The following is a 22,934-nucleotide window of genomic DNA, read 5'->3' as shown; positions in this document are numbered from 1 at the left end:
AATTTATTTTATTATAGAAATTGTTCTGGGAGACTTCTAGGGAAGACAAATACTTACATTTCGACATAAACAAAATTGAATTATATCGAAGACACAACCTACTGTTTTTACCAAAGTTACCAAAAGGTTTTTTTTTTTTGTCTTTTTCTTTTTTTTTTCATTTCCGATTCAGCATTCGAAGCTTTCCACATAGACTTTTTTTCTGCCAGCAAGCTTTGGAAACAAATGAATTGGCTTCTTGTAAACTGTGTATAGTCATGATTGCCTTTGTTTGTTTGTTTTTTTTTTGTTACTACAGGTCCACAAGCTTTACAAAGATGCTCAGAAGTTCTTGATATCAACCGATAATGAGGAAAAAACAAAACAAAAAAAAAAAGAAGCATGGCAGAAAAAGCTTGCATGAATGTTGTTCCTTCCACAGATGCAAGATCGACGTGGTTTGACTGTCCATCCACAGCTGTTCATTTTTTTGTGTCATAACATACAATTGGCCATTTACAAATACATCAAAATGACTGGAAACTGAAAACAGATTTTCTTCGTTTTTTTTTTTTTTCCTTTTCTTTTTTTTTTTTTTTTAACGATATAACACAGGGCACTTTACATCGAGTCCGTTCTCTTTTGATTCTTCTTCAAGTCTTTGTGTCCAAGGAACGCTAGAGAAGTGGCACTATCCCAGTACAAAAGAACACGGGTCCTTTTTAGCCTCCCTTCTCCCTTGTAGTGTCGTGAAATACTGATGAAGAGCTTTGCCTTGCAGCTGGAGGAGGCCAGGAGGCGCAGCCTGCTCCCCGTCCACTCCTCTGCTCCCTCACTGTAATCTGGGCCAATACTGGGACATGTCCGGTTCACTGCCTGGCACTTGTACCGGTACAGACACTCCAGGCGAGATTAGACCTGCACAACAAAACAAATAAAGGAGGAAATAAGAAATAATGCTGAATTCGTAGAAGTTGATTTGCATAAAACCCCATTTTCAGTTCTAATTATGATGTAACAATGGCATCTGGTGCCTTCTATTGCAGTCTGGAGCCACACTGAGATTTCTAGAAACCTGAGGTTTATTTAATTGTTCAAACAGCAAATTTGACACATTGTTGCCGTCGCAGCAAAACCACAAAGCTTTATTTTTGATATTTCATTTGTTTTCCACACAATTTGAATATTGCAGGCTTGCCTTGAGATTACGTGAAGATTTTAGGATGGAACAATAGAAATAAAATAAAGTCTCCCTGTATTTGCTTATATTAAATTTACCGTTTCAGAGATGCATGTTTCTGCTTTGACAGTCGTAAGAAAATCTTCTGTAACTCTTTTATATCTACAGTCAAATGCAAAAGTTTAGTCGCCCTGGTCAAATGACGTTTTGTTGAATTTTCATGTGAAAATAAGTTCAATTGCTGAATTTTACATTTCGGGGAAAATTAAATTAAAGTTTTACTTTTTCCAATATTTTCAATTCGGCAAATTCGTAGCAACCATGCATTAATATCTCACTGCTGTTGGAACAGAACCTCGTATCTCCGTTTTTGACATGTCTGTAGTCCTTCATGTTGTGTGTAAAAAAACAAAAGAAAGATGAACGACTTGGAAAAAAGTCTGGTTCCATTCACTTGCATTAAAAGTAAAGTAGGTTTTTTTCCTCCTGCTGTAAAGTCACCGTTCTGGAGGTACGAGGTTTTGATTTGCTGAAAAATGCCGTATTTAAGTTTCTTCCCTGTCAGACAATCTGTTAACTTAATTTCACATAGAAAATCAATAAAACATGAAATTTGACTTCCGACTTTTTATATGTGTTAAATATGTTGCACGGACATTTTATATGACCGACCTATAGAAATAGGCCAAATGACTTGGGGGGGGGGGGGTATATATTACATTAACCAATGTTTTCTACTATAAAGAGTTACTGTTTTGGAACTACAACATTTTTGTTATTACACCGACAATAAGAAGTGGCATGTTTCCAAACACACTATACCACATTAAATAGGTCAGCTAGAGAAATGAATGTATTCCCATAGTAACAGCATTTTTACTGGTGTTTCAGCCCCCCATGCATTATTGATGGTAGCCTACTTCTGTCTTGAATTGCCTTTTTTCCCCTCTCTGGGTTGGGAGGTGGGGGAGGGGGAGGGAGGAAAAGCTTACCCGTTGAGGTTGTGCCCGAGGTGGCCATCGACTGGCTGTTCATATGCGCCTGCATGTGAGGGGGTGTGTATGTGTCATAGCTCCGCCCATTCACCGAGGGACTGGTTGGTAGCATGCAGGAGTAGGACGAGGTCTGGCTTGCCTGTGGTTTGGTGAGGGGGTGGTTTAAAAGAGATGGGCAGATGTCAGTAACACTTATGCCTCAATTCATCAGATACTCAAACAACATCACAAACCGAGAATGAAATGGAAGTTGCATAAGGCTGCAATTAAGAGTGATTACTGCTCTCTGGCTATTAATCCTCACTTCACACAAAGCGTTTGGACTGGTGCAGTGCTGTGCGGTGAAAGACGTACTTGCATAGGCAGGTTGTTGGCCATGGTGAAGCTTGGCATTGGCGGTAGGGCACTGTATGTGTTTGTGAGGGCTGTGTCTGACCGTCCCAGCATGGAGCCTGAAGTAAAGGACACTGTTGAAAGGACAAGCAAAGAGAGGTTTTGATTAGAATAGTAATAAAATTGATATTGATGTCCTGATAACAATGCAAATCCACTTGATCTTGGGACAAGCAAAAAAAAAAACAGTGGTTCCACAAAGGGTTCTTTGGAGCGATGCCACAGAAGGACCACTTTTGATTCCCTAAAGAACCTTCAATCCATGAGTCTTTATAAGTGTGAGCGTAAAGACCTTCTACGTAGTGTTCAGGTTCTATACCTGTAACTATTATTTTTTTTGGCCAGGCCAAGAACCAATCAGGAACCTTTATTTTTAAGAATGTAGTCAATTCATTATTATTCATGTTTTACTTCACTGACCTGGTGTGGTTGGCTGAGGGATTGGCTGATAGACGCTTGTGCTGAAACTGCTACTGATGGGTATGTGACTGCTGGAGTTGTTGGCTTGTCGTCTTTGATTTCGTAGCTTTTCCTCTCGCCTCCACTTCGCTCTTCTGTTTGAGAACCACACCTGGAAGAGCAGCGCTTGTTAGAACCCACTTACCATGTCATTCGCTATTAGAATCATTAGAAGTGTTTAACGGGTTTGGACGGCTCACCTGTATTCTGGCCTCAGGTAGGTCGATTTTCGCAGCAAGTCTCTCCCGTGCGAAAACGTCTGGATAGTGCGTTCTTTCAAACTCTGAAACCACATCAGTGCCACGAGAAATTACTAAGAGTTGGCTAAATGCGGTATTTGGACTATTTGTGGGCCACTTATCAGAACCTTTATCCAAACACACCCTAGGCCGGATGTGACGGTCAGAGCGTTTAACGCCCTAATGGGACTATTGATGGTGTCGTCGTCTTGTCGTACCTTTTTCTAGTGCTTCTATCTGTTCCTGCGTGAAAGAAGTGCGATTCCTCTGCAGTTTCCTCTTCAGCTGCAGTCTCATCTGGGCCTCCTCTGAGTCCTCACCATTTGAGCTGATTGAGTTGGTGTTCTCGGCGCCTCCATCTGACTGTTGGCAGCCGTCTGTCAGAGGAAAGCAAGAATAGATTGGAAATCTATAGGCTAAAATCAACAGCTGTAGGCTTTTCAGTTTGACATGTTGACTGAAGTTGCAATTTGCTGTTCATATGTGCCAATTAAGCGGTTTAGAATGAACATAAGCACAAAAAGTTAAGTTAGTCTGAATATATTGTGTTTTTTTTTTGTGAATCATGGTTAAAATATAACAGCAGAAAACTGAAAAAAAGATATGATTGAAACCAAATTGCTTAATTAATAATAAAAATAAATATCTAAAAGTGTAAGTCATCTAAATGTGTGTGTGTGTGTGTGTGTGTGTATATATATATATATATATATATATATATATATATATATATATATATATATATATATATATATATATATATATATATCTAACCCTAACCCTATATGTAAAGCATTTATACAGTATATTGACACAAAGTGCATTGATGTGTATGTCAATAAAATAGCTTTTTTCATAGGCCCCCTGAAAAAAAACAGCTCATGTGGGGAAATAAGTGCAGCAGCCTCGTTGCTCAGAGCTTTTAGCACCGTGCACCAGCTTTTGCCAAGCCTGGGGGAGGTGTGCGTGAAGGAGTGGGGGGTGTTTATGGGCTAGTGACAAAAAAATGGTCACCTTAGCCCAGTGAAATGTTTTAAAACTTCAGCATCTTCAGTCGCAATGAGTGAGCTTCTTCCACACAGCCTATGGCTCCATACCATATGGCCGTTTGAAGGCCCATTGAGGTAGCCAGCACCAATCCTTGAATGGAAGGGGATGCTTTCACAGCCACACAATGCCCAGAGAGTTAGCCAGTGTTAAAACACTCGCTCTGGGGAGGGATGGCAAACTTTCATGGCTAGAAGTGTGAAGACACAATTGAAGGGAGGCCACAAAAGGATTCTCGCGAGCTTTGCAGCGGCCCTCATTGTAGCACGAGGATTTCAGTCAACAGACCTTTTCAGCTCAGTGTGTGTTAACCTTTATGCACGACCATCATTAATCACTGTCCCCGAGGCTGCCCCGTTCAGCCTCACATAGGATTTATGCCTTCTATAGGCAGCACAAGAAGAAAAGCGCCGTGAATGAAACACTCTCAATGAGCAGAGTGTTGTTAGGGAGAGAAAAGGGGACAGCGGAGCCGACTGGGAGCCGATATGCTTTAACCTGCTGCGTTGGTGCAAACTAGTGTAACATCGTTGCGCTCAATTAAAACCCTTATATTGAGCAATGTTGCCTTATAGGTCACGACTGAGCTGCACACTTTTACTGCACTCTTACAGTCGGACTCATAGGCAGGGAAATGGCTTGCAGTTCAGCTCAACTGAGCTGTGGAGCAATAGAGTTAGTAAACTTTGCAAACAAGTTTTTTATTCTTTCTCTACAGCAGTAAATAAAATATATTAACTTAAACTGTATGTGTACTTACATTTAGATAGTGAACTATAATTCATTAGGTCAGGTTTCATTTGGTAGTGCCATATATTGACCACGAGAGCTGAAAATGTACATTTTTATTTGTATAATGCTGCATTATAAAGCTCAGCCTGATTGTTTCATTCTAGATCATATATATATATATATATATATATAGGCACTATCCAATGAGACATTCATTTCTTATAGTTCACTGTGTGTGTGTGTGTGTGTGTGTGTGTGTGTGTGTGTGTGTGTGTGTGTGTGTGTGTGTGTGTGTGTGTGTATATATATATATATATATATATATATATATATATATGAACTATAAGAAATGAATCTCATTTGATAGGGCCTCTTATTGCAAATCGATTAAATACTATACATTTTATCTTTGATGTTTGCACCAAGGCTGTAGATTTCCTTCTAGATCCCATATTGTTTGAAATTAGAACTTAAATGTGTAATTACATATTTATAGTGAGCTATAACAAATCAATTAATGCTTTATTTGATAGCGTCTTGTATTGGAAATAGACGAAATAATATGCATGTTATCTTTGATGCTTGCTTGCAACAACGGTATAGATTTCATTCTAAATCCCATGTTGTACATATTGTTCCAGATTAGAGCTTAAATGTGTAATTACATATTTATAGTGAACTATAACAAATTAACCGATGTCTTATTTGATGGATGAAATAATATGCATGTTATCTTTGTTTGATGCCTGCAGCAAAGCTATAGATTTCGCTCTAAATCCCATGTTGCACATATTGTTCGAGATTAGATTTTGTGTAATTACATATTTATAGTGAGCTATAACAAATTAACCGATGTCTTATTTAGCCGATCCCCTAAATAATATACTTAGTATAAAGCTTGCAGCTCGATCTGCAGTGGCCTGTTTCATTGTAGCTCCCCTAATACCCAGGGTGTTTTAGTTTACAGTTTAAATGTGCTCTATACCCTAATCTGTGAGAGATAATCTGTTTAAAAAGAAAGAATCTCTGTCCTCTTATCAGCCGACCCTAAAAACTCTCACTGGATTTGCCTGTGGGAAAATAAAATCACTGCTCAATAGAGGCAACTGAAGCAAATACAACAATTGCTATATCTTTCAGCGGCTCGGGACCCGGTCCAAACATGCAGGGACCTCTATTTAAAAAAAAAAAGCAAGTAGGAAAAAGTTCCATGGATGGCTTGTCTTCAGAGCTTTTAAGCAGAGGAGGGAAAAAAAGGGGGCAGGCGCTCTGACTGGTCAATGAGAGGGAGCTTGAAGTCCACTCATTAAGACTGAGTTGTCTCTCTTTTAGGCTGCTGTCAGTCCAAATGAATCCACTGTTTTATTCAGTGTTGACGTGACAGTCATCAGATTGAGACCATGTTTGTCCTCCTCGGGGACCTCGCCCTGCCCTGCGTGTGCGGGAGAGAGGGGGAATGGACTCCTCCGTCCTTTTACTCGTATAAAAATAGAAATGGGCCCGCGGAGGAAACGTGTTAAGGGATATAGACGCACTTTAAGATGAACCCTGCAACCCTGAGAGATTTTTTTTTGGTAACCATCATTGATGGGGGCCCTAGATTGATTCACTATAACATTATAACAGCCTATAAAGACGTAAACATGCTCATAATGAAGATCCCTGAACTTGTTTTGATTGAAAATAAACTTTATTCTCAACTATTCACAAACTTTTTGTCTGGGAACTCTACTGGTAACCAGACAGAGCCTCTCCGGATTAGACTGAACGTCACCTTTATGGACTGATGGGGTTAAATGACGCTGTCGAGGTTTCCGCAAACTCTCCAGCTCTTATAAAGGAGCAGGACGTTTTGTAGTCCGGTGCTAATTGCTGTGCGGTCACCGTGAATGGGTCAGGGGTTTAATAGACAGATATTAGACAGCGTTCTGTAGATGTTCCTCCTGCGCAGTGCTCTTATAGAGTGACGTGTAATTGGTGATGAGGGGGAGCCGCGAGCATTTCTGCAGCTGCTGTCTCTCTGCAGCTCGACGCTCATTCATGTCGCCTTAATGAGATACAAAACGCTCTCTAATGAGCAATTACACAGCCACAGCACTGTTCCCATAACAAATTCTAACGCGTGACAGAAACATCCTTTTGTACAGATATCCGCACTTCTCTTTACCCCCCCCCCCCCAATACAGAATACAGGCAGGTGGGGGGGGGGGGGGGGGGGGCGGCAAGTGACAAAATGCAGATTGAAAACACGCAACAACTCAGAACGCACCCCTCGTGGGGTCAGACTAACAACAGGCTGATTGATTTCTATCGACTAGATTGCTTTCTGAGGAGCGTAGCTGTGTCACTGTGGTCAGTAATTGGTGGAAAAATGGTCATCTGCAGCTCCGCACTCAGTTGTGTGAGCGTAATTTAATTATGCCACAATTTTTAAATATATATATATATATATATATATATATATATATATATATATATATATATATATATATATAAACAAATAGTCAGTGTACACTGACTTCTACTGAAGATCGACTGCTGACAGTTCAGTCCAGTTTTTATATCATTTAAATTAATTTCTGTCCGCTGTAAACAGATTACTTAAATTTATTTATTTATTTATTTATTTATTTATTTATTGTCCACATATTTTCCGTTTGTAAGTCAAACAGCCCCTTTAGTTTTTTTTTTGTTTGTTTGTTGTTTTTTTTTGATTGATCAGTCTATAAATTGCTAATATAGTGTAACATTACGTAATTAGTCGTCTATAACGTTCTATAACATTGTAATATCGCGGATAATCAGGGCTCTTCCATATTCCAATCTCAACGCTTAAAATATTCTATAGAAATAGCAACAGCAGTGGTCATCATGATACGACAATAATAATCATAATACCGCTAGTAAATGTGTTATAATGCCTTATAACAAAAAGAGTGTTTATTTCAGGAATATAATAATAATAATAATAATAGTAATAATAATAATAATAATAGTGGTGCAGAGCGTGAGAAGGCATCTTAAAGAAGGCGCTGGAACACTAATCGTTAATGAAAAGCGCAGCACCGTCCTACCTTGATTGGGCTGTCCTGGCACGGAGGTTCCGGGGTACCAGCCCGGCCGGGTGCCCCATGTCCCCGTCTGTCCGTTCAGCATCCTCAGCTTCTCATACATGCCATCTGCGCCCATCTGTTGCTTTTCGCTCGCCAGGTTGCGCAGCACTCTGTTTATGGATGACACCTGAAAGACGAGAGCGAAGACACGGGATGGCATCGCATTGCTCGGGCACGTCTCATTATGTAGAAGTGGCATTTTTTTCTGGGCTCTTGGAAACGGCTGACCTGAGTGGCACTGCCCGGGCGCGAATGCCAGAGCGCTCGCACAAAAGAAAAAAAAACAAACCAGGCTCAGCAAAAGAAATAAATAATGAAATAAATCGAGTCTGTTTTGGAACAGACAGCGGATCGATTCTAGGCTGCAGTCTCGTTCAAGGTCGCGCCGAGCCTGGCATGAGAGAGGCAGCGCGGGCTCTCACGCTCGCGCGCTCAGTGCCACCCGCTCGCGCGTGCTTGCTGAAACTCACGCTCGGGATGTTGTCGTTGGTGCAGATGCCCTCTGACAGCAGTCTGTCCCGGATCTCCCACGCGAAGATGGACGGGCACTCCCTCTTGAACTGGGCGATTTTGCTGACCACCTCGGGAGTGGCTACTCGGGGTTTGCTGCCTCCGATGGCGCGCGGTCGGATGGAGCCCGTCTCATAGTACCTGCCCAGGATCTTACTCACGCAGCCGTTGGACACCTGGGCGGGGGGCAAAGAACAAACACACACACAGAGAAAATCGCATGACATTAATTTCAAACGCGCGTGGAATGTTATGTGTAAAGCGTCCAAACAATGATAAGCTTACGGTTTCATTGTCCAGCACTTGGACTTTTGCATCAGCTTGGGTCTATAACACAAGAAATATATACCTTCAGTGGTACGAGAAACTCTGTATGCACGTTTTCTTTCCTTTTCTTTCCTTTTCTTTCCTTTTCTTTTTTTTTTTTTTTTTTTTTTAATGCGTTAAGACGAATCGACTGGGATGTTTTGGGACATGGCATTGGGTGGATCTGCCAGGACACCGAGCCAATTGCGACTGTAATTTCAAAGGTTATTTATTTCCACATACAGTTTTCCACAGTAGATATTGACAGTCCACGCGCTTTACTGGCATAAATAAAAGGAAAAAAAAGATGTTAACAGAATAAATCTAATCAAAAGAGACTCAAAACGGACAAGTGCACGACAGAAAAACGAAAACATCTCAAATATCGACGTTTCTCGAAAGTTCTGCGTTTTATTATGGTGCGCTTTGCATTAGACCAAAAGTAGTAATAACAATAATGATAATAATGATAGTGGTAATAATGATGAGTCGTAGCATTACTGTTAAACGAGTGCAGTCTGCATTGTCCACTGACCTGCAGGATCCGGGATATGTCGCAGGGTCGCGCGCCGCTGTGCGCGAGCTCCACTATCTTCTGCCTGGTGGAGTCCGGCAGCGGTCTGCCGTTCACGAACACTCCGCCGAGCTGGTTCACCCCGCTGTGACCTGGACAGGACAAGAGAGAGAGCGTCCGAGTTACCTGGCGGTCAGCACACACAACGGCCCACAAACAGCGCTCAACACTTCAGCAAGGTCCGCGGCGCAGCGCGGTGGTCACTGTGCCAAAGAAAAGAAATGTCGTCATGCAATTAAACAAAAAAAAAATCCTATAAACGGGTCAAAATGAAATCTCCCCACAAGTCAGGCTCATAGCGAGCTGCGCTCTCCAGTCCGTCAGGCGCTCCTCCAGATGTGCTCGGAGGGTCACTATCCGCTAACGCCTTCTGCTCTGAGGGATAACGCGTCTCTGCGCCACCAGCCTCATCCTCATCTCCAACCTCGGGTTTTTGCGCATCTTTGCACACCCTGTGAAGTCCTAACCCGGATCAGGCGGCGTCGATGCTGTATGTTGGCGTTCGCCTTCTATAGTAACCGCTTCTTAAACGCTGCCCACAGCCTCCATCCAAGGAGAGCAACTTTAAATCGCGTCAAACTTTAAATCGCACCAAACGCGCCTCTGGAACCCTTTTAGTCCAAGCTGACTTTTTCCTCCCCTCAACAACCGCAGGCGGCTCCAGCAAACGAGCAAAAAAAGCCCCGTTAAATAGCAATAATAATAATAATAATATCAATAATAATAATAATAATACTCATAATAATAAAGAGCAAAGGCGCCCAACCTGAACTCAGCCGCCCAAACCCCAGAAAGCCCAGAGAAAGCCCCGGTGCTGCGGCTTCCCCTCGCTGCCTACTTCTCAGACCCCTTCCCCGCGACGCCTCCCGTTAAATGGAGTCCAGGAGCGCGAGCTCCTTAGCAATAAATAAGCTCCAAATATAGAAGAAGGGGAGGAAAAAAAAATATGATGAGCCTGCCTGACATTTGTCTTTAAAATAAAGCTAGCTGCACGTCAAGTTTGAGCTTAATTTCTGGAAATGGGCGGAAGTCGCCCCGGATCATGCACGGAAGGCTAATTGAAAAGATGAGCCCGAGCGCTCGTGGCAGGCCATGTCACTTCCTGTCACGGCTCTGCTCGTGAACCCCGCATCGCCACGACAAATGGTAGCATGATAAAAACGAGGCTTTCTGTCCGCATTTGGAGAGCGCTCAGACTCCATTGGACTCCACTCATTTAGCCTTCCAGGGGGGGAAGCTTCAGTTTTAAGGTAGCCGGAGGGGCTGGGGGGTGGTGGTGGTGGTGGGGGGGGCGGCGCGGGCACGTTCACGGGGACGCGCTTGGCTTTATAGTATATTAAAAGTGACACTTTTTTTAGAGCCTGTGTTTACGCAGTTGGAGCGAACGCGCGGGCACGATAAATAAACAGGCCTATAGGATTATGTATGTATATATATACACATATGAGCCTGAACCTGAACAATATTGCATGCAGGCCAGACTTAAAGAGTAGCTACTGTTCCTTTGGGCTCGTGCGTGCGTGGATTTGCGCCGCGCAATTGTAAATAAATCAGCGCAAATCTGGACTCTTGCGTTGCGACTAGGCGTTTTGAAATGTGACGCACCGCCAGTGGACGCGTTCAGGTTTCTGGCCTAACTGCAGCCTGGACAAAACCCACTGTAACGTGGCCAGAGGACAGTCCATCCATCACCATGTCGTTTTGGGGGGCTTAATTCAGGATTAGAGTAAAATCAATTGTCCCCTTTTATTCCCCTCTACGGAGGGGTCAGCGAGGATAAGCATACTGGAGACGTATTGGCTCTGGGGACCACGCGTCCCTTATGGCTCCCTCCTCCGAAATAAACAGATAGATAAGTAAATTAATAAGTAAGTCGGGCCGTTTTGACCGCGCCAGTGCACAGATTAGGACATAAAACCCCAACTTTCTCCCCGAAGGTGACGTCTTAATCACTACGAGTCCCCAGTGGCGATAATTAACGCGCCCTGTATTCCGCGTCTAATCAATGAGCGGGCGAGACATATGGTGTCAATTTGGAGATATACACTCAGGAGTGTTATTAGCGTGAAGGCTTGGGAGAGCCAGCCGTGACCTTCGAGCGCGCGCGCGTAAATACGCAGGAGATCAAAGCCGAGTTCATCACCATCTTCCCTTCAGTCGGTAAATAATGAGGGTCTAAATAAAACCGCGGTAGCGCTTTAAAACGGGACCACTCTCATAACGGGTTTCTGAATGGTTTAAAACGGGTTTGTTAAGAGATTAGGCCATAAACGCGTGATTAACCATTCATAAGCAGTTATAACGCGTTCATAAAACGGGCTGTCATACCTGATGAACATGAATATGACGGTTTAGCGCTGACTGATGCTGAAGACACAGCAAGCTCGAAATATGAGGTTTGAAGATCTGCTGGGCAGACAAACAGGTCACTCGTCCTTGTTTATGTGTTATAAATGCTTAATAGCTCATTAATAACCATTGATAATACAGTTTCATGAGCCCTTTCTAAAGAGAGTCTTGTTTTAAAGTGGTTCCAACGCATTTCGTGGCGCGTGCGTTGAGTGATGTGTGCTACAACCACTTATATACGCATATATTTGGTGGTCTTTGTGAGGTGAGAGAGGCTGACCCTCGTCCTGCGCTCTTCAGCTGACCCAGATTTTAAACGTATGGTCTGTCCGTGGTCTGTCAGATGATGCTGATGTACAGTGAACCAACAGATGGAATAAACAACGTAAACAATGTTGTCCATGTTAGTAAATGAAGATGTTACGTTGGGGGGGGGATAATAAGAAATAAAAGTAACAATAAAATAAAGGATATGATGACATTCAACACACCTTCGTTACAGATGTCATACACCTCTTGTCCAGCATTAAGAGAAAAAATATGTCTGGTTTATTGTTATCCTGCCAAGGAGATGATACTGATAATCATATCTTCACAGCCTCTGATCTCTCCATATGTAGCCCATTAATTAAACAATCCCGTCGACATATGTGCTGTTTTTTTTTTTCCTCTTTCTCTCTCAGATGTGGGGAAATGTTTCAAGCAGCAGTGTTTATTCTCACTTTAGTCACTGCACAACAAAAATGAATAAATAAATAAATAAATCAATCAATCAATCAATCAATAAATAAGAAAAAGCAGAAGTCCTGTCATTTTTTTTTTCTCCTCCCACATCCTTTCAGAAACACGCTCAAACGTCTGCGTGCTGAGTGCACCGGCAGTTAACGCCAGCGTCAGTGCAGTAAGCCAGTCCCACACGTCTACATTATACAGACGAAGAGGCTTTTAAAGTGGGAACTGCGCGCCTCTTTCTCTGGAGCTCGGGACTTTTATTATTTATTTATTTATTTATTTATTTATTTTATGACCCTGACCCCGCTTTGAGAAGATAAACAGTAATAAGAAGTCACACATGTAAGCAATACATGGATTAGCGCGTGCCTCTTCTGCCTGATTGGAAATGAGCTTGTCAAAAAAAAAAAAAAAAAAAAAAAGTTTTGGCGCCTGCCACACCCTGACACCACTGTAGCACTGGCTCGACTAACACACGTCTAGACGCCCGTCACACGCTCACGTCAAAACACATCGGGAGGAAACGTGAAAGCGAATAATAAATAAATAAACACACGGATAAATCAAACAACAACATAAAGAGAGAGAGAGAGAGGGAGAGAGAGGGAGAGAGAGGGAGAGAGAGGGAGAGAGAGAAAAACTCCACTTACTGTTTTGCATCATGGAAGCTACACCAGACTCCCACGTGGTCCGGTTATAGTACTCTATTAGTCATAAAGAAACAATAGCCATGGTCAGTGTTCATGTGACGGCTCTTCTAAGGAGTAAAATGTATTGCATTTGAAATGTTTTGAGTTTGATAGTGAATTTTTTTTTTAATTTATTTATGGTTTTAGCTCTTGTGCTATATGTGTGCAGAAACGTTACGGACATTGGTTAATCAGTGCAGGATGCTCTGAGCACAGCAAGTACTGTCTCCACAAAGTGTAGTTTCAGATAATCCAGCGGGTTAAACTTGCCTGGAAACTGTTGACTGTCCGCTTAAAACAATTTATAGACTCATCTGCGTCACACTAGTTAATAATTCCCTAGGACAAAGCAGAACATTTTATTAGTACACCTTCTCTAGCCAGGGTTATGTCTCATTGCATTGCACCTACAACACTGCTGTTGTGCACGGGTCAGGGAGGACTGGGGGAGGTCGGTCAGAGTTTGTGCACGGTCTTCTAGTCACTCGCGTAGCTGCTGTGCGTAGCTATGGCTCGGTCACTTCGCCGGGGACAAACCTTGGGGTTGCTTTTCAGGGTTGGGGTTGGGAGGTTTGGGGAGGTGGGTGGGTGGTGGTGGTGCTGGTGCTGGTGGTTTGGAGGAGGTGGGGGGAGACTAGGCTACTCTTTTTCTGCACTTCAGATCCACTCTTGTGGTGCCACACGCTGTCTACCTCGCCTGGCTGCTCCGTAAAAGTGAAGGCAGGAGGGGGTGAAGGCCGCCAAACAAAGGCCGCTGGATGTGAACAATGCCTCCTATTCTGCCTCGACACCAAAACCCAGAGAGTAAAACCCGGGGCTCCCTAACTAGCTACACAGCTTCCAACTAAACGTACCAACAACTCTGAGAAGATACAAAGAGCTGAAGGGAAAGACCCCCCCCCCCCACCACCACCACCCCACCTCCCCATGTCAGAAAAACTCCCCCTACACCCATCTCATCGCCCCCTTCTCCCCAACACAGCCAGCGCAGCTCGCCTTGACCCGCTGCCCGTTTACCCCAACGGTTGGTTGATTTTATTTTATTTTATTTATTTATTTATTTTTTATTGGCGCGCGACATAGAAAAGTAATTTCTTCGTATAAGTATTCGGGCGTAATTGTGTTGCTGGTATGTGTCGTTAGGGGCTGGAAAAAAAGCGCTACAACAGCGCAGTGGGGCGCTCAATTGGTAAAAGACAATTGCATTAAAGAGCCCATTCAGTACATTTGAGGAAAAGGAGGCCATTGAAGAAAAATAGTCCCAGCTTTGATTTTCTCTCTTTCTGCCCCCCCCCCCCCCCAGCCTCCCTCCATCCCTCCCTCCTCCCCTCCCCTGCTTTTTTATTTTTCCCTTTTAAAGCAGATGGACTGTGTGTGTATTTACAGTGCGTGTTCGCAAATAAATGTATACAGCGAGCGCCGGGCCGTGCGCGCGTGCACGTGTTTCAAAACGCGCGCAAGTTTTTTTTTTGTTTGTTTGTTTTTTTTTTTTTTTGCATTTTTTTTTTAACTTAGTCAGGTAACGATTTTATTAGCAGCCTAGTTTGAAATAAAAATTTAAAAATACATTAATTAAATTGAAAGCCATTGAAAGAAATCTATTAATTATATAAGTTAAAAATCTATTAATTATATAAGTTAAAATGTTTGCTACTTTTGAGACGCAAAAAAAAGCAAAAGTGGCGCTGTTTCTTGGTCCTGCTGGTCTGGGTGATGCGGGTCTTAGCCTGCATGCTCCTCTGTAGTTAATGATGTGTTTTAATGGCGAGGCCTAATCTGCATTTTACGCGCTCTAATGTGCGGCGTCAAGCCCCTTAATTAAACGCGCTTATTCCAGGCTTTAGGGCTTTACTACCGGCGCATTCACACGCGCAGAAACGGTATTTTTAGCAATAATAACATCCTAGAACTGCAAGCGTGGGCCTGGAGTGTCCGATCTTAGCGCTGAGGATGAAACGTTTTAGATTTTTATTTTATTTGTAAATATTATTTATATATTTTTAAATCGCTACAGTTTTATAGGAGCTGCAGTTTGACAATTTAATTCATTGTAATGATAAATCATTAACATTTTGTGCTGCATTTTATTTCAGGAAACTTTGCTTTGCGAACTTTGGTCAAGCATAATTTCTGGGGAAAATAGAGATGAAGAATTTGGCGAATGATTCTATAATTTTTACAAATATTTTTAAAATGCGGTTTAAATAATTTTAGTTTTTCACTGATAATTTACTCGTGCCTGGGTAATTCGCTCCGTGGGCCCAGAATGAAGCTGAAGGTTTTCGTGAAAGTTTAACAGTTCTAAGCGATTAATAATGTTGGTAGAAATCAGCGCGTTTCCATCAAATTAAGAGCGGAACCACATCAAGTTCACGGCTTTTTTCCGTGTGTGTGTGTGTGTGTGTGTGAAAGAGAAAGAGTGTGTGTGTGTGTGTGTGTGTGTGTGTGTGTGGCTGGCTTGCTGTCCATCGCGCGCTTGGCCTTCCTCAAACTTTTTTACTTTTTTTTGTTTGTTTGTTTTTTTAAATAAAAAATTGCGTTAAACGCAAAAAACTCCACATTTAAAACGGGCAGATACCGAGCGGGCAGAGCGCGTCCTAAAACTGACGCTGCTTTAGAGCAAAGGAGCTCGAGGTGTCTCGAGCCTCGGCCCTGCAGACCAAGCCCGCGCGGAACCACAACTTCAGGATTTATTTTTCGTTTTTAGTTCTGCGCTTTTGTCGCAGAGGGTCAAACGCCTGCGGCTGAGAGCTGAGCGCTGAGCTTAGCGGTCGCGCGTTTACTTTTTGAGGAGTGTTGAAGAGAAGGCGAGGCAATGTTGCCCACTCGCAGCAGCCCTGACGCTCTCCCTACAACAAGTGCACAAAAAGCGAGACAGAGCAACACCGTGAACTCACCTTTTTGCGGCATGTTCGGCTCCGTGGTTTGCGGCTCCTCCTTAGCGCTTCTGCTTTGCCGGATAAACAGACGAGGGCGAGGAGAGGACGAGCTTCCTCGGAGTAGTTTCTGTTGTCCTTTTATAGTTTCCAATTGGCGTCGAGGAGAAAAAGAGAAATCCCTGCGGGAAGGAAGGGAAACAGAGATTGGCAATAAAAGTGGGATGAACGGCGGCGAGAGAGAGAGAGAGAGAGAGAACGATGGAGCACCTATGCTGGCTGGCGATGGTGCTCCTCGTGCATTAATGTGTGTTCTCCTGCTCTGTGCCTCCCTTCCACTCCTCTTCTGACCTCTGTCATCATCTCATCATCTCCCAGCCAAACACTTCCTCCTGCCCCCCACCCACCCACCACCACCCCCACCAACCACCCCCCACCCCCCTCCACCTAGTTTGCACCAGCGCAGCGCGGGCAAACGCACGCGGGGGAACCAGGGGTCCAGCTACAGCCTTGCTCCGACTGCACTGCACTAAATCACCCTAATGCACGCATGCAAATGCGCGAATGCTGCCCTCTCTCTCTCCCCTCTCTCTCTCTCTCTCTCTCTCTCTCTCTCTCTCTCCCTCTCTCTCCCACACTGTTCGCAGCTCGTTTTTTTCCAGCGCGCTGGTGGACGGTGGGGGGCTCCGCCGTGGGAAAAGGTGGAGGGGGAAAAATGAAAGTGTGCGTTTTAAAGTAAACCGTGCGCCATTTGTGAAGCAGCTATTTCGTGTCGTCGGTGTTGTTTTTCGGGTTTTCTCGTGATGAAGAGCGCCTAAAAACGTCAGAAATGTAATGTTGCCGTTCGTTTCTGTGTTCTGTGAAAGCCGTTTCAGAGTTTTTCCAGAAGCGCCGCCGCGTAATTAGTACCTAAGCACGCTCGCGCGTTGCGGTTTGCCAAACAAAAAAAAACGCCAACCTTGTTTCCGGCGTGTTGCGTTGCTCTTTTAACGACTGAACCCCATACTATGTTCACCATGTTTAACTGGGGAAAAGGGGAGAAAGAGAAAAGAAGTTGGAGCAAGTTGCTCGCTGCTGAGGAGGAGGAGGAGGGGGGGGGGTGTCGAGAGCGCGAGCGTAAATAAAAATATCATTAGGCCTTTACCAGCATGGCCAGACACTCCAAACTACATGTGCTGATTGCTTGGGCATTAGTGCACAGCTCGGTAAACCCCAAAGCAACCCCTCGGCGCCTCTGTTTGGGGATGCATGCACCCCTAGCCCCTCTCCCAGCTCAGGCCTGTCCCACTCATTTGTTGGAAAGGAATAGATTCCGGGTCGGGGTGTGTGAAATGGAGTCGGGAGGGAGGGAGGGGGGGTGGGAGAGAGAGAGAGAAGAGAGTGTGGCATGGTGGGGTCGTCTAAAGAGAGAGAGAGAGAGAGAGAGAGAGAGAGGGAGAGAGAGGGAGAGAGTGGGGGCTAAAATTGTGTTGGAGCACAAATGAAGTTGTGCGAGTGTGGCATAGAGGGGCAGTCTAGAGGGAATAGAGAGCGGGGGGTGCGAAATGTTTTGAGCACAAATGAAGTTGTGTGTGGCTGCGTAGACTTGACTCGGGCTCTCTGACGTGTGAAAAGTGCCGGAGAAGAAGAAGAAGAAAAGAAAGAAAAGTCAGAGCTCATCAATAAACTATGGCGAAAGTGAATAAGAGCTCTGACAACCATTGCATTCCCCAATATAAGCACAAAGGAGGAGACAAACGGCTCTGCCGAGCAGCTCCCCGCGCTCAAAGCCCGCGTGAATGGGGGAGGCCGATAATGAGCTGCCCCACTGTCCGCGCGGCCCGGACTGCAACCCCGCGGACGCACGCGCTTATCTGTTCGGGCGCTTCTCCTGTCCTGCGCTCTCGTTTGCCTTCTTAGACAGACGCCCATGGACCAAACCACCTTCGCGTGTTTTATTTACTTTCTTTGTTTACCAATATTTACGCAACTCTTTTCGGCTTCCTCTCTGAGCGAAGAACCTCTTTTGGTTCCCTTCGGAACCATGCTTGAGAAACCTCGCATTAAGTGTTCTCCATAGATGGAACCTTGGCATGATGCGTGAGGTTCTCCTGAGCTTTGAAATGTGACTTTAACAAAGAATAAGTAAATAAATAAAGAGGTTCTGCAAAGAGGCGTACGCTGAAAGGTTCTTAAGGGAACCAGAAGTGGTTCTCCTGCAAAGAAACCCTTTTAGACGCCTTCATTTTTTTTAATTTACATGTGTTTACATCCAGTTTGCCGTGTTTTGTCCTGGCAGGCCTCTTTTCAGAACTTCTGACCGTGGTGTTTGTTTCTTAAAGCGGCTTGTTTCGTTGTTTATTTCTCTTCACAGCCACGTCGACGCAGCCGTGTGGCTGAGGTGAGGCCGGTTTACGCGACAGTCAGGACGACATTGCGTTCGCGCTGGAGTCCGCGGTGGCTCTTCGCCTGCAACTCACTTTAACGGTGTGTAATTTTGCGTGCAGACCTTTTACCATCACCACCGCGTTCCCACCTACACCGAGCCGCACTGACATCCTCTCTCCTCCGCGCTCATTGGCTGAGCGGCTGTGGAACCTGTTGTTTTATTCTTATTCCTCCGGGGTTGAACTGGATCTACAGCCACGGACGTCCAGCGCTCCAGTCTGCCCACACCTGGCTCTTCGTTCAGAGCAGAAACTTGTGGTTTTTAGGGTCGAAATGAAATGAAATATTTGTTTAGTTGTTTGTTTTTTATTTTGGGGGGTGGGGGATGGGGGGGGGGGGTTCTGCCTCGCTCGGATGGGCTGGAGAAAGCGCCTCCATCAATTAGCCCAACTCGGATTAGCAGCCTGGCACTGGAATAAAAAAAAGAGAGACTCTAATCTTGTCGCTATTTTCCCTCCGGCAAAACGCTCTCAGGGCGTCTCTCTCTCTCTCTCTCTCTCTCTCTCTCTCTCTCTCTCTCAAGTTTCTCAGAAAGAAAAAAAAATAATAATAACAAGGGGAGGGGACTGGGGTGAATACATCTGACGTCATTATTGGAGGAAGAGAAGAGAGAGAGAGAGAGAGAGGGGGAGAGAGACCACGGAATATAACTAAACGCCAGTAATTTATATGGTGAAGGGGGGAAAAGGGGGTCAACGTGTGAAAGGAGCTTTATCGTCTCAGTTTGCTGTAATTGTAGAGTTGGCGAGTGCTCGCTGTTACACATGCAGTGACTGTTTTTTGGGGGGGGGTGGGGGTGGGAGGGGGTCTGCCAAACAACTCTCTCTCTTTCTCTCTCTTTCCTTTTTTTTTTTCCTCCTGGTGTGCAATGGCACCTCGCCTGGCGCCACGATCGCCGTCCATTTATCCAAAAAATGAGCAAAGTCACACATTATTCCATTTCATTAGGCTGTAAGAAAGTGCGGTAGCGGTGGACTAATGGGTGGTAATGATCCTCACCTTAGCTGTGTGTGGACTGGCCATCTGGGCTTGTTTTAACTGCTGTAACGCGCCTGATTATGTGGTTAGATGTATGTTGAGTTGTAAGGCAAGGACGTGTTGGGTTACGTAGTAAGGTGGCATTGGGTTTTACGGCCGACGCGTTTGGTGAGGGCTTTTGTTTTCTGTTACAATATCAACACGTTCCCTTAAATTCTAAGCATGTTCGTTGTGCGCTGTGCTGGGCAGCGGGGTTTTAGTTGGACGTGGTGAGGTTTATCCTGGGCTGTGCTGTAACACGCCTGCTGTTTTATGTTGGTGGCTTCCAGTGAAAGATTGTGCGCTATGAATGATCCCAATAACCTGACGTGCCGCAGTTGTGACAGCGTTTATGAACCGTGTAATCTGCATTTAGGGCTAAAGTTTACGGTCTCAGTTTCCAACTGCATGACTAAAATCTCCTCTTAAACCATTTACGGCTTTAATAAGGGGCAGCTAGCGTGCAGAATGGCGCGTTACTGGTGACGAACAATTTTTAAAAAACGGTAAATGAGCCTCCGAAGCACGTGCATTAAAATAAAACGATAAAATAGTCGTAAATGTTAAGCAGTTGGCTTTTACTGTGTATTTGAATAACGCACGTAAACGCGCTCCTCTTAACTTAGCGCCCTGTAATAACAGCACGACTCGCCTCGCGTCGGAGACGATCGCGTGCGAACCTCTTATGGGCTTTATGATATATATTAATTTTCAAATGACGTAATAAACTAAACAGGCTGTTGATCTTGTGCGGGCCAGTGTAAACAAGGCGCCTGCTTTTGGGGCTTTTTTGCGGTGGACAGTTGGAGATTGTCGTGTTTTTTGAGGCCGATTTAGCGACGCCGTTTTGCGAATTTAGCGCCACTTTCTCATTAGTTTCGTTTTCAGGTCATCTTGACTGGAAGGTCTCGTTTGCACGTGCGCTAAAGCTTTGTTTGTTCGCGTCTGGCACGCGCACCTGTTTTCCTGCTCATGTGCGTGAAGGAGAGAAGCGCAAACCACCAGCTCACCTTAGGCTGCGTCCGCGCTCAGAGTCCCCCTCAGCCGGACCATGTGTGTGCGGGCTCGCGGATCCCAGAGCAAGGGCGCGCGGGGAAAAAAAAAAAAAAAAAAAACGCCTCTGGAGAAATTTCACAAAACTATTCCTTCCCCCGAGTGGGTAATATCCAGTCCAGCGAGCTGCGCGTGGAACTTCTCGACGCTAAAGCAAGAGGAGGAGAAGGAGAAGAAGGTCTAGCTCGCTGTCCAGCCTCCTCTCCTGCGCTTCCTCCTGAATTGAGCTCTCGTGTTTCCTTCGCGCGCGGTTGGGAAACCTCGCGCGTGAGACGGCGACGGAAAGGGGACTTTTTCCTCCACTTAAAAAAAAAATGAAAAAGAAAAGAGAGAGGGAGAGAGAGAGTGAGGGAGAGAGAGAGAGAGAAAGAGACGGCCTCCGTCTTCCAGTCCAACTTTCCCTTAATATTATCCTCAACTCTGGCAGTGATTGGCTGGAGTGACGGGCCACGTCACATCCATCACACCCCCCCCCCCCTCCCCCCCTCCCCCACCTCCGCGCACCACCTAACAGGGAAGAGGAAGAGGAGCGCCAATGGAGTGAGCGCGCGGCGCACATGACCCTTTATAAAGGCCTATTAGCGGTTGTTTCCCAATCCCAACTTGTAGGTTTTCACGGGAAAATCCATTAATAAGTGAACGGATAAATAAACCAGTCAGATAAATAAATAAATAAATCACTCGCTGCGGTCGCATCCGGTGTGCAGTGTCCCGCCGTTCTCATTTGTTTTGTTTTTGTTTGTTTGTTTTTTTGGGGGTTTTTTTTGCCAGGTCTGAAAAAGTGAATTATTAAGTAAATATTCTGTTCCGAGAGACGACGATATCGCAGCATCGCTGCTTAGACCCGATTTTAACGTTTTGATTCCTTTCTCCAAGTTTTTGTGTTCTTTTATTATTTTTATCTGACCTCTCTCATTCTTCGTATCTCGGGCAGTGTGATGAGTGACCCTGTCTGGACGTGTGGAGGCCGTCTGCTGTCCTCATGCTGGTTGTAATGAGTGAGCTCAGGACTGTTTTGGTGTATTTTGGATGACTGGCCATGTGAGTTTGAAATGCAATAAACACTCACGCTTACAGACTCTTACACCTGCCAGACCACCTGTAACTGACTGCTTCCTGCGGCAACAAGTTGTTTAGCGGACAGATTCAAAACCACTGATTTATTCCTGTTTTATCTGTTTACGTATAGGAACGTTTAGGTGTGTAAATGCTCAGGCAGTTGGTTTGTTCAGGAGATGTTTAGGGCAGTTATTGAAGAGCTGGGTAGAAACATAGTCAAGCCAGTGAGTGTGCATATCTATCTATCTATCTATCTATCTATCTATCTATCTATCTATCTATCTATCTATCTGTAATGTGTGAGAGAGAGAGCGAGAGAGAGATTCAGACTGCATGCTCGCATTAGAGCTCAGAGAGGACCCTGGTGGTCCTGGAGGGCTCTTCTTTCCAGAGGAAGCAGGTAGAAGTCAGTAGGCCTCAGTGTTGAATAAACCGCGTTATTTTGCGCAAAATGTTTGACCCTGTTGAAGTGGAGATGGAGGGGGAGGGAGGGGGTGAATTAAGGCTGATTTGGAGCCTGAGAAGAGCAGCAGGGCTCGTGGAGATGTCTGGCCGGCCTCGGCCCGCTTATCAGGCTGTCAGTCAGAAAGCCGGGTTGGAGATCCTGAAGACCGGCCAGGTGCTGCACCCCCCCCCCCCCCCAACACACACACACACACACACACACACACACACAGCCCACTCACTCTTCAGTGCCTGATCAGGCGTGAACTTAAATCTGGCCGGCCAGCTTTCCCCCTACGCCGACCCTCTGTTTCCAAGTGTGTGTGTGTGTGTGTGAGAGAGAGAGAGAGGAGGGTGAGGGAGCCCCCTATGACACACAGAATCAACTTAGATCTACTTAAATTAAAGCACTGTCAAACGGAAACGTCTAAATATAAACGTATGATATCATTATTATTATTATTGTTATTATTATTATTATTATTATATTTTACATTTGATTTTTTATATGTTGTGATATTGTTCCTGTTATTTTTACCGTGGGTTTTTATTTATTCTTTAATGCTGAAACGCGTGAAATAATTTCTAAATTAATTTGAAATTCATGGCCGTTCATTCTGAAGTAGATTTCTCTGAAAACAAATAATCCAATCTGACACTCTGGAATCTGGAATCCGGTCGCGCTGCCGAGCCTTCCTGCTGAAACTGAGAATTCCACGTTGTGAGTTTTTTTTTAAATGCGTTTTCATTTCATCTCCACT

General features: G+C 44.6%; 2 protein-coding genes across 12 annotated transcripts in view; one reads left to right on the top strand and one right to left on the bottom strand.

Annotated features, from left to right (window-relative positions):
* tcp11l1 (t-complex 11, testis-specific-like 1) overlaps positions 1-22,934 on the top strand; it is a 350,112-nt gene that overhangs the window by 122,683 nt on the left and 204,495 nt on the right. The window lies entirely within an intron of this gene.
* pax6a (paired box 6a) lies at positions 113-21,048 on the bottom strand. 10 transcript variants are annotated; one of them, XM_037540459.1, is made up of 15 exons: positions 16,444-16,562; positions 16,195-16,355; positions 13,568-13,636; positions 13,259-13,312; positions 12,368-12,397; positions 9,489-9,619; positions 8,933-8,974; positions 8,608-8,823; positions 8,099-8,264; positions 3,464-3,622; positions 3,207-3,289; positions 2,968-3,118; positions 2,509-2,621; positions 2,152-2,293; positions 113-897 (listed from the first exon to the last, which is right to left on the bottom strand). In XM_037540459.1, exons 4-15 carry the CDS (start codon positions 13,269-13,271, stop codon positions 812-814), a joined length of 1,332 nt encoding a protein of 443 aa, XP_037396356.1. In that variant the 5' UTR covers positions 13,272-13,312; positions 13,568-13,636; positions 16,195-16,355; positions 16,444-16,562; the 3' UTR covers positions 113-811. The 10 variants fall into 10 exon arrangements, with proteins under 10 accessions (XP_037396356.1, XP_037396357.1, XP_037396352.1 ...); XM_037540460.1 differs by having other exon boundaries at positions 12,368-12,391; XM_037540455.1 differs by lacking the exons at positions 13,568-13,636; positions 16,444-16,562 and adding an exon at positions 20,628-21,048.

Source organism: Pygocentrus nattereri, chromosome 8, assembly GCF_015220715.1.
Source record: "Pygocentrus nattereri isolate fPygNat1 chromosome 8, fPygNat1.pri, whole genome shotgun sequence".
NCBI classification, from domain to species: Eukaryota; Metazoa; Chordata; class Actinopteri; order Characiformes; family Serrasalmidae; genus Pygocentrus; species Pygocentrus nattereri.
This window is presented reverse-complemented; position numbering and strand designations above follow the sequence as displayed.